The sequence below is a fragment of the Ipomoea triloba genome, chromosome 6 (genome assembly GCF_003576645.1).
Source record: "Ipomoea triloba cultivar NCNSP0323 chromosome 6, ASM357664v1".
Taxonomy (NCBI): domain Eukaryota; kingdom Viridiplantae; phylum Streptophyta; class Magnoliopsida; order Solanales; family Convolvulaceae; genus Ipomoea; species Ipomoea triloba.
This window is the reverse complement of record NC_044921.1, coordinates 17,511,001-17,523,045: the sequence shown is the minus strand read 5'-3', so window position 1 is coordinate 17,523,045 and position 12,045 is coordinate 17,511,001. Positions and strand designations below refer to the sequence as shown.

The 12,045-nt window shown below is 38.1% G+C and overlaps 1 protein-coding gene across 1 annotated transcript in view; it reads left to right on the top strand.

The window, feature by feature from the left end:
* The first annotated feature begins 3,496 nt into the window (after positions 1–3,496).
* LOC116022558 (nitrate regulatory gene2 protein-like) overlaps positions 3,497–12,045 on the top strand; it is an 11,309-nt gene continuing 2,760 nt past the window's right edge. Inside the window, exons 1-3 of the mRNA XM_031263310.1 lie at positions 3,497–5,323; positions 10,690–10,904; positions 11,245–11,468. Coding sequence (XP_031119170.1) covers positions 3,697–5,323; positions 10,690–10,904; positions 11,245–11,468 — 2,066 coding nt within the window. The 5' untranslated portion in view covers positions 3,497–3,696. The remainder of the gene's footprint in view (positions 5,324–10,689; positions 10,905–11,244; positions 11,469–12,045) is intronic.

Sequence of the window (12,045 nt, the reverse complement as noted above, 5' to 3'; positions counted from 1 at the left end):
GACCTTAAATAATAAAAAGTGAATGGTTAAACCAAACAAAACAAAAAACTCGGTCATAAACTCTAAAATTGAAACCCTAAATGCAATGCACTTTTAAATTTTTGCAAATGCAATATTTTAATGCTAAATATTCAAAATGGTAATACTAATTGTGTAAAATATTAATACTAAATGTGCAAACCTGAAAAAGTATGATAATTGCAAATTTTAGTAAAGTTGGTGATAATTATCAAAATGCTACTGTGTTTTTCTAAAACAACATTGATTTGTTCTGTCTGTTTTTTTTTCAAATGTAAAGTTGAAATTGGTTCTTATTTATTTCCTAATAGCTTGTTCTCATTTGATATAGTACATATACATACACACACATATATTAATTCTCAAAATATTTTTTTAAACATTATTGAAAATATTTTGGATATCAATGTTAAACACGTCGGTTGAAAATTTGAATCTTCAAAATAAGTCAAATATCGACCTTACACAAGGAACATACATGCTCACACAACTTTATTTTTTGTTTTGGTGCGCCACACAACTTGATATTATTGTTACATTATCACTAACATTTGTATATTAATGTGGAAATAGTAATTTGATTTAAATTACTTTTTTGGCAAAAGCTTGTGTGAGATTGTCTCACGGATATGGTTAAAAAATCGCTAGGCGTGGGTTAATCGGGGACCAGACGCCCGTGTATTTTTTAAATTATGTAAGTATTTATATTTTTTTTTAAAGACTAATAATTATAAACTATATACTACTTTAGTAGTTAATACTAAAATTTAAACATTACTTTAAAAAAAATATAGAGTTTGAACAATTTAGGATTATTTTGCTCAAATGATATTCTTTTGAGTAAAATAACTTTTTTTTAAAAAAAAAATACTAATCGGCGCCTAGGAGGCCTAGGCGGTCAGCGCCTAAACGACCTAGGCGGTCTAGTTGACCGCCTAGACCACCGGTTAAGGTGATACACTAGGCGGTCGACTGCCGCGTAGCGCCTAAGCGGTATTTTTGCAACACTGCTCACGGGTCTCAACCTGTGAGCCGGGTCAGGTTTTGGAAAGATTTGATTAATGAGATTAAAGATCTGATATATTAATCAAAGGTTTGACTTAGTATTCAAATATTCAATTTGTTTCATAAATTAAGACCCGTGATATAGTCTCACACAAGCATTATCCTAAATTTTTATTTCCTGACTTAAATAAAAATAATATAAAAATTAATGTTGAAACATAGGCGCACATATTGATTTCTCAAAGAAGATGTTTGATTTTGTTGGTTGAATCGACAATATAGAAAAGACAACGAAAAGGGCAATTTATGAGATGGATGCAGAACGAGTGGGGTTGCGAGTAAAAGATGTTAGATTTGGGCTGAAAGTGGTGTGGGGCCTGCAACTTTAAGTTAATATGGCCCACATAAGCAATTATGTAGCCCAACAAGTTGGTCAAATCGAAAACAGCAATTTAAATCATGGACAGGGCTCACATAGTATTAGGATCCTGAATCCAAATACTTGAAAAGTAAAAAATTTCATAACACAAGACACAAAGCATCACAACACAAAACACATATGCATGTTATATATTTACTTATTTTTAAAATTTGATTTAAGAACATAATTTGTGTTCATAGGCACAGAATTTCACAACACAAGATACAAAATTCATAACATAAAATACAATTACTAATTTATTTTTGATACATAATTCATACCCTTAATGTACATAATTTCATAACACAAGACACAAAAACACACAATATAAGACACATATATATGCACTAGGGTTCACATTATATTTTGAACACTGATCCATGGTATAAGGATTGATCAAAAACACGTTTCCCTTTTTATATCTTCAAATTTTAGCCAAAAATCTTGTGGTCTAGTAGCACTCAGTTGCACTATTCCATATGGAAGGGGATGAGTTTGAGTCTCAATGGAGGCGAGATACTGCATTGTACCAGAGTTAGTAACACTAAAAAAAAATACCTTCAAATTTTATCCTCTTTCTAAAATATTTGTATATGTGGAAAATTATTATTAACTTTGAGATAAAAATAAAATAAATTTATATATGAAATGAAATAGTATAAATCTTAATTTTCTCGCTCAAAGTATGTTTCTATTTGTATTTTTTTGTTAATACTATTGACTCCGTTACAGTGCAGTATCTGTTTATAATTATTTTCTCAACCGACTGAAACACAAATAGTCAATATCACCCTACAAATGTTATGAAATATTTTAATTTTTGAAATTCTTACAATAAAGAAATTTTTTTTAGATATAAAATATGTTAAAAAGCATACTTTATGAAAAGCCAAAAGGGAGGACAATCTTTAGACACACTTGTTGGACAAAAAAATGTGCTTTCTAATAAGCTTTTTATTTACTCCACAAAGTATGACACCCACACATCATGAATGAATGTGCCTCTCCCTCTCTTTTTTACTTTTACACTTCTTTCCTATTGCATTAATCCATTATCCTTATTTCACCTCCTAATATTTATTTAACAATAAAACTATTTATGTTCAATTACTTACAAATTCATCAATCCCATCCCATATTACAAAATAAATTTACTTATTAATCATTATTACAATAATTTTTGCTGTCATTATTACATAATTTGTATAATTATTTTATTCCCAATTTATCACGATTAATTTGTGATATTGTGTTTCAAAAAAAAAAAGGGTGTGTTTAGATCGCACATGGGAATCAGAATCGAAATGTGAATCAAATACAGAGTACTTGATAATGGTAATAAAAATAAATACAAACTTAAAAATTAGATTACCAATAAGATGGAATGATATATATTTTAAAAATACAAAAACAAAAAATCAAAGCAATTGATCATAATATAATGACATCAAAAATATCAATGTCAACAAAAAAAAAATCAAAATAAAAATATAAAAATATTAATCCAAACTTAAAAATTAGATTACCAATAAGATATATATCTATTTTTAATTAGGGAATGTGATTTTTAATTGAATGGATAATCAAATTTCATAGTGGTGTTTTAAAAAGTTGTCAACCAAATACTAACTATGATTTTGATTTCCATTCTTAATCTGTAAACACATAAACCAAACACACCATAAATTGTGATATTGCAAACACTCAGTAGGACAATACCCACATTTATTTATTTAACTCAATTTTTGTTTACTGTGTTTATATAATATATTTAATTATATCATGTAATAATAATAATAATAATAATAATAATAATAATAAGAAGAAGAAGAAGGTGATCAAACGACATAACTATAAATTTATTTGTTTTCAAAAAAAAAAACTATAATTTTTTTTGTTTGAAATCAACGACATAACTATAATTCTTCTAAATAGGAATACAAATTCCAAGGAGGACATTGATTATGACATACGGTAATTGATAATAATTAAAATAGGAATATAGAAGAAAATACCCATAGAATTCTTTGTTTCCTTTTTATGATATGTTTGTGTTTTGAAGATTTGAGCTTGTTCACAGTTCACACTGGAATGCGAAGATGAACGAAGGGGGCGGCGGTGATGCTGACATTTTGGATGAATAGATCTGCGATGGGAGTCGTTAGATTTCGTCACTGACCGTGAATTTCGGCTTTATTTAAGGGCGTGTTTGGTCGTTTGTCGTTGTTGTTTGTTGGCCTATTTACCAGCGAATGGGTTGCAACGGGTCAAAGGCGGTTGAAACGGAACTGGTGATCCGTTGCCGGGAGCGTAGGGATCTCATCAAGGCCGCCGCCGACCACCGCTACTATCTCGCCGCCGCGCATCTCTCCTATTTCCACTCCCTCAAGGACGTCGGCGACGCTCTCCGCCGCTTCGTCGACGAGGAGCTTGTTGCCGCCTCTTCCTCATCGCCGTCTTCCTTATCTTCTCCCTCGTTGATTCTCCCTTCCGGTGAGCGTAAACTCCGCGCTGATGGCGGTGAAGGCAGAGGGAAGAAACGCGGAGATTCCTCCGGATCATCCGGCTCTGTTCACCATATTGGCGATGGAGATGGCGGCGAGAAGGAATCGCACTTGTCGTTGCCGTCAGATTCGTCGGACGATGAGCATTTTCACTTGCACGAAACCGGTTATAATGGCGGACATTTGCACATAGATGAAGAGGAAGGGCATACGTCACCGGCTTCTCCTTTTCAGCACCCGGATTTGCCAATGGGGAGTCATGGGCCGTATGTGACGATGAATCAAGAGCCTCCTCCACAAATGGGGTACTGGGATCCTTTCTATGGCTACAATCCCCAGTTGAATCCCCCCCTTTACGGCGGAAATTCAAATACATATGCGTATTACATGAAGAAATCTTCTCCAACGATGAAAACAGTAATACACGAAGCAGAAGCTGCTTCTACTGCGTACTCGAACGCGTATTGGAGCTCCCCTTATCAGAATAATGCTGGCGACTATTTTGGATATCCACCGGTGGGCCCATACGGGGGCGAAGGGATGAGGAATCGCGATAAGAAGCCCAGCCCTCCGGCCGAGCCGCCACCACCGCCTTCCCCAAAGGCCTCTGTTTGGGACTTTTTGAATCCATTCGAAGCAATTGAGCAGCAGGGTTACTCGAGTTATTTTCCCCATGGCGGCGGCTACGGGTATGGGTCTAATAGTAGTAGTCCGGATTTGAAGGAAGTGAGGGAGAGGGAAGGGATTCCCGATTTGGAGGAGGAAACAGAAACCGAGTTTCACATGGATGAACCTAAATTGAAGAAAAAGTTGAATAATGAATTTAAGAAAAAGAGGGCAGGGGAAGGGCCTTCAAGTTCCAGTGGAGTGTCATTACAAAGAGGGGGTGGTTTTGGGGGAGAGCAATTACAGAAACGAATGCCCGGAAGAAAAACACAGCACACTGAAGAACCCCTTGCAACAAAGCCAATGCAAACAAAACATAGTGAGGGTTCCTCTATTTCAAAAGGGCCACCATCGGAGGATAGTGGTGGCAGCACAATAAGACTATCGTCAGGGCATGATGAATGTTCTCTCAGTGACATGACGAGTTCAATTGATGTCTCGGAGGAGAAGGCTAGCTCTAGCTCCATTGTATCGAAAAGCCCTGAAGATAGCAGTGTGAAGACAAAAGGAGTGACTTTTGAGGTAGATCATGAAATCGAATCTTCCAAGTTAAGTAACTCGGATAATAAACCTGCTCATGGAACAAGAGATCTTCGGGAGGTTGTGGCCGAAATCAAAGATGAATTTGAGATTGCTTCAAGTTATGGGAGGGAGGTAGCTGTGATGCTTGAAGTTGGGAAACTGCCTTACCACCATAGCTTCATTAGAGGTACACTATCCAGTTTTGTTTCATAATCTATACCTTTTACATTGCTGTATTATTGAATTATTGTTTGTCACCAACAAGTTCCTAGGATCATATGAATGCATGAGTTTTACTACTGACTCCTAAAGGATTTCAGTCTGATGAATGGTTTTCTCATTTATGAATAGATGCTTTTATGATTATTTGTCATGTCATAACTCTAGAAACAGTGTTTTAAAATGTGTAATTTAGATGCAAAGCAGATTACTGTTCAGCATTCTTGGTTCTATCTTCTCATCAATCCTATGTTTGTCCAATTTGTTTTTCTTCTTTTATTTTCTTATTAGGATTAGATGTCTCCCCTAGTATGTCTCATATTTTGGGAAAATTGGTTTGGTTTGGGACTTCCCTTGAATGAAAAAGACGTTGCACCGTGGTGTCAGAAGAAGTGTTTTTTTTTTCTTCTTCACAACATTCACCCAAACAGCACCTCAAACACTGAGGCTTTGCCTTAAGCATTTGGTGCAGCCTGATGTGCTTCACTTTAAAGAAAGGGAAGAACAAATGGGAATCTTGGAGATGAAGATGAAGTTACAACTCAAATATGAGCAATTGGGACTCCGGATTCCATCTGCCTACATCTTCCTAGCATTCAGTTCCATACATTTTCGCGAAATCTAACCAACATATCTTCCAATCACCATAGTTTCCTCTTTTGTGCTTTCTCCCTTTCTTTTTTGGTTGTTGGTTTTCTTTATTTCTTGGTGAGTTATAGATTATAGAAAGAAAGATGTGCATAGTGTGGAGTATTGTAGGAGGATAGAGTGATGGGAGCTTGGAATCCAGAAATTGGAAGTTAAGGACTAAGAAGGCTACTGAATATGGAATTCTATAGCTCTTCAAAACTTTCTCCACTGGTTCTACCATTTGCAGCCACATTTAACTCCACCAAGAACAAATTCATATTATTAGGACTCTCTGAGTTTGAGTCACGTTAGGACTAGCTATTCTACTCTACCTGAGACTCCCCTTGTATATATATCTCCTATTCCTCATCATTGTAATTGTTCAATTGAATTAATACAATATTCAGTTCTCATCTGGTATCAGCAAGCCTAGGTTTATTTTCCAATGGCTGACGGCTCTGTTAATTCTTTCGAACAGACCGTTTCTGATGCAGCTATTTCTTCTGCGGTTTCTTCAGCAGCCGCTTCTCTGTCTGCTACGCATCACTATGTTAGCATTAAGCTAACGAACAAGAATTTCTTGTTTTGGAGGACGCAGGTTATTCCGTTTCTTCGTGGGCACGACCTCATGGGTTTCGTTGATGGCACGAACTCTTGCCCTAATCGTTTTCTTCCCGTTTCTGAAGGCTCCCTGCTGCTCTACCCAACCCGCTGCATGCTCCATGGGTGTGCCAAGATCAGGCGGTCCTTAGCATGTTAATCTCTTCACTTTCGTCGGAAGTCATGTATCTCGCAATTGGTTGCACTACGTCGCGTGATCTCTGGTTGGCGCTTGAGCAGGCTCTCGCCTCTTCCAGTCAAGCTCGGATTATGCATATTCTTGGACAGCTGCAAACAATACGCCAAGGTGATGCCTCCGCCGTCGACTACATTGCTCGTGCGCAAGTTATGGTGGAAGATCTAGCTCTTGCTGGCCGTGCGGTTCCTTTGGAGGATCAAAATATGTATATTTTCAGGGGTTTACGTCCAGAATATCACTCTGTCGTAGCCTCTTTGAATGTTCGAGGTCAGCCGGTGCGTCTTCCCGAACTCGCCGATCTCCTTAGCTCGCATGAGTTCGCTACCGGTGATAGTTATGGCGGTGTTCCAGCCCCTGCAGCTGCGGCTTTTGTTGGCCAGCGTGGTAGTGGAGGTCGGTCGCGGTCTTGGCGAGGCGGATCGAATCGTCGCGGTGCTGCTTTCGCCGACCAGCAGCAGCAGCAGCAGGGCGGTGGTGTGCAGCGTGGACGTGGCTCGCATGGTGGTGGCAGGTCACGTGGGCGACGTGGTGGTAATTTGCAGCCTCAATGCCAATTATGTGGCAATTATGGCCATCTTGCACCAGCCTGCTTTTTTTTTAATTGGCCGTGGACTCCAAGCTCATTTAACATATGCTGAGGATGCGCCGAATCTTGTGTCTGACTCGCATCTTTGGATTCCAGACACTGGGGCGACAAATCACGCCCCTGATATTGCTGCGCTCTCTACATCTGAAGAGTACACTGGTGGTGATGCTCTTCGAGTTGGTGATGGTACATGTTTGTTTATTAGTCATACTGGTCATGCTTCTTTTTCTACCCCGTCTAAAGTATTTAGGATGTCTGATATTTTACATGTTCCTGGTTTGTCTTCCTCTCTTTTATCTGTGCAACGCTTTGCAAAAGATAATAAAGTCTTTTTTGAGTTTCATCCATCCTTTTTTGTTGTGAAGGATATAGCAACCAAGGCAATTCTTCTTCGCGGCAATAGTTGCGGTGGTATCTACACGCTGCCCATTCCGAAAAACAATCCCCGTGCGTTTATCTCGTCCTGTGCTTCCTCTTCCGTATGGCATGATCGTTTGGGACATCCTCATCAACGAGTCTTAGATCGTATTCTTCCTTTTTGTTCTGTTAGTGGTTCTAGTCGCAATAATCGTTGTACTTCTTCTTTGTGTTCTGCGTGTCAATTGGGCAAGTCTGCTCGTTTCCCTTTGCCACGTGTAGACTCTGTTAGTTTGAATATTCTTGATTTGATTTATACTGATATTTGGGGACCAGCTCCTGTTTTGTCTTCTTCTGATTATCGCTATTTTGTTCTTTTTGTTGATGACCATTCTCGTTACACGTGGTATTATCCTATGAAATTGAAGTCTGACTTGTATGCCATTTTTGACAAGTTTCGTGCCTTAGTTGAGCGGTCATTTAATCGCAAAATTAAGGCTATTCAGTCTGACTTAGGAGCTGAATACAAAAAGTTACATACTGTTCTTCTTCAGTTAGGGATTAATCATAGACAATCCTGTGCCTACACTCATGAACAGAATGGTCGTGTTGAGAGGAAGCACATGCATATTGTCGAAACTGGCCTTACTCTTATGGCTCGTGCGTCTGTTCCATCTCGTTTTTGGGACTTTGCTTTTGAAACTGATGTTTACTTGATTAATAGAATGCCATCTAGTGTTTTGCAGAATTCCAGTCCTCATTTATTGTTGCATAAATCTTCTCCCTCATACTCTTTTCTTCGTGTGTTTGGTTGTCTTTGTTATCCTCACTTGCGTCCTTATAATCGTCACGAAATGTCATATCGGTCATCTCCTTGTGTCTTCTTAGGTTATCCTGAGTCTTTTAGGGGGTACAGATGCATGGACTTAACGACTAATAAGATTTATATCTGCAGACATGTACACTTTGACGAGAATGTGTTTCCCTTTGTTAGTAGGGTTGCTGTGCCATCTCCTCCCTCTGTGCAGAAGCCGTGGGCTGAATCGGTTTTACAGGTATTGCCATCTTCTCTTGCTGATTCTGCTCAGGCTGATTCTCCTGTCACCACCACTGCTGCTCCTACTCGTCAAAGAGGACGACCCCGTGGCAAGTCCACACGTCCGACTGTTCGCTCCCATGCAATGGCTACGAGGAGTCGGTCTGTGGCTCCACTTTTGGCTCTCTCTGCTCAGGCCTGTCCTACCGAGCCCACTTGCTACACTCAGGCAGTTAAATTTTCTGAATGGCAAGAAGCAATGGATCTGGAGTTCAATGCGCTTTTGCACAATTAGACTTGGGTTCTAGTTCCTCCTCGCCCAGGTATGAATGTGATTGGGTGTAAGTGGGTTTTTCGTACTAAACGTAAAGTTGATGGTTCAATAGAGAGGCATAAGGCGAGACTTGTGGCGAAAGGGTTTAATCAAGTTTCTGGTCAGGACTTTTTTGACACCTTTAGTCCGGTTGTGAAACCCACTACAGTCAGATTGCTTTTGAGTTTGGCTATTTCCTCAGGTTGGGTGGTTAGGCAGCTTGACGTACACAATGCATTTTTGAATGGTGATTTGGCTGAGACTGTTTATATGCGTCAACCACCCGGGTATGTTGATGCTCAATTGCCTGATCACGTTTGTCTGTTGAAGCGTTCCTTATATGGCTTAAAGCAAGCTCCACGAGCTTGGTTTAATCGGCTGCATACTTTTTTACTCTCTATTGGGTTTATAGCTTCAAAGACTGATGTGTCATTATTCTATTACTCTCGTGGTTCTGCATGTGTGTATCTTTTAGTATATGTTGATGACATTTTGGTAATGGGGACTGATGAGCTACTAGTGTCTGATTTACTCTTTAAACTGTCTACTGCTTTCAAAATTAGAGATCTTGGTGAACCTAGTTTCTTTCTTGGAATTGAGCTAGTCAAAACTAGCAATGGTGTTATTCTTTCTCAGCAGCGGTACATGTCAGACATCTTGAAACGGGCTGGAATGACTGATTGTAAACCTCTCGCAACTCCTATTTCTGCATTGAAAACTCCATTGCTTAATTCAGATTCATATGAAGATCCAACGAAATACAGGAGTTTGGCTGGTGCTCTCCAGTATCTCACAATTACACGGCCAGACTTATCCTTTGCGGTCAATCAATTGTGTCAACGAGTGCTCAGGTATGTCAAAGACACCCTCTCATTCGGCTTGCGTATAACTCAGTCAAATTCTAGAGAGCTTCATGCTTTCTCTGATTCTGACTGGGCTGGTTGTCCTAAGGACCGTAAATCTACTAGTGGGTATGCAGTGTTTCTTGGCACCAATCTTATCTCTTGGGTGTGCAAGAAACAGAAAACAGTTGCAAGATCATCCACGGAAGCTGAGTATAAAGCCTTGGCTGATGTTTGTGCTGAGGTAATATGGATCATGTCCTTGCTGCGTGAGATCAAAATTGATGGCATCCCTACTCCCAAATTATGGTGTGACAATCTTAGTGCTACTTATATGTGTGCGAATCCAATTTTTCATGCAAGAACTAAGCACGTGGAGATTGACTACCACTTTGTTAGAGATAGGGTTGCCAATGGAGATATTCAGGTTAACTTTATTTCCACAAAAGATCAATTAGCTGATATCTTTACAAAAGCTTTGCCTAGTCCTAGATTTTCTTTTCTTAGGGACAAGCTTCAGGTTAGTAGTTTACCCTGCGCTTGAGGGGGAGTATTAGGACTCTCTGAGTTTGAGTCACGTTAGGACTAGCTATTCTACTCTACCTGAGACTCCCCTTGTATATATATCTCCTATTCCTCATCATTGTAATTGTTCAATTGAATCAATACAATATTCAGTTCTCATCCATATAATTTGTCATTTACTGCTGCCTGCACCTTATTATATTCCTTTCAATCTAATTTGGTTTGTTATTTTGTGCCTTCATGCAGTGCTCATGTCCAGGATTTTGTACTCGATTGTTCCATCCTCATCATCTTTGCAAACAGTTTCATCACACTCAGTAAGAATAGATTCTAGAACAAGGAAATTGACAAAATCCTATTTTGGGGATGCCAGTCCAGAAAATAATTTGAAGCCTTGTTACCTTTCATCTACACTAGCCCAGCTATATGAATGGGAGAAGAAACTTTACAAGGAAGTAAAGGTAAATAATAGCACTTGTGATAAATTTCTTCTCTAATTTTGTTTAAGTGCATATTTTGTTTTGCTACTACTATATAAGTATATATACATCAAAGAAGATGAGGCTTTAGTTTCTAAATGGGTTGTGTGTACCACTTTGGCACTTTGTTATGGCAAAAAAGTATCCTAAGATTTGATTTACACTTGAATGTTTGAATTTTTTAATTCTTTAGTTGAAAGCAATATATCAGCCCTAAACTAAGTTTTGCCTCATTTCTACTTCTCACCGCATATATAATCTCTATAACTACTTTTATATCAAACTGGTCTCTTTACTTATTTAGGTGATTAATTATATATAGGAAGAAGAACAACTACGACTTTTATATGAAAGGCAGTGCCGGAAGCTAAAAGTGTTGGATGAGCGAGGAAAAGAGTCAAGTAAGATTGATGCTGTTCAAGCTTCTATTAGAAAATTACTGACAAAACTCAATGTTTCTATCAAAGCAATTGATTCTATTTCAAATAGGATACACAAGTTAAGAGATGAAAAATTGCAACCCCAAGTTGCAGAATTAATTAATGGGTAAGTACACACGCTTACTATTTTTTCAATATTCTTTAATGCTACTTAAATATCTTGGTTCGGTTTTTAATATTTTTTTTATTGCTACTCTTAAATTATATATAATGAGAAAATGCAATTTATTTATCTAATGTATTTTCTAAAACCCAATTTGACTAATGCCTTAATTTCAAAGTTGATGGGATTTCTTATTTATATTCTCACTTAGCTTTCAGTTTGAGTATAACCCTTTCTAGTAGCATGTCCTTTTCAATAATAGCTACTCAAGTTGGACTTTACACACGCCAACATCCTACTACTACCTTGCTTTCACTCCTAATTGGGCATCTATAGGCTACAGTTAACATGCCCAAATCATCTTATTTTTATCTTCTCTTAACTTCTCTTCAATTGGTCTCACATTCAATCTACTTATTTATTCATTTGTAATCTGATCTCGTGTATTTCAACATGTTACAGCATTCTTATCTTTGCAGCTAGATTTTTTTTTCTTCTTATTTTTAGTATCTGTTTGCTTACTTGAATCATTAAATCCTTTTCCCAATAAGCAATGGTTTTTGTGTTTAACCCCCCCCCC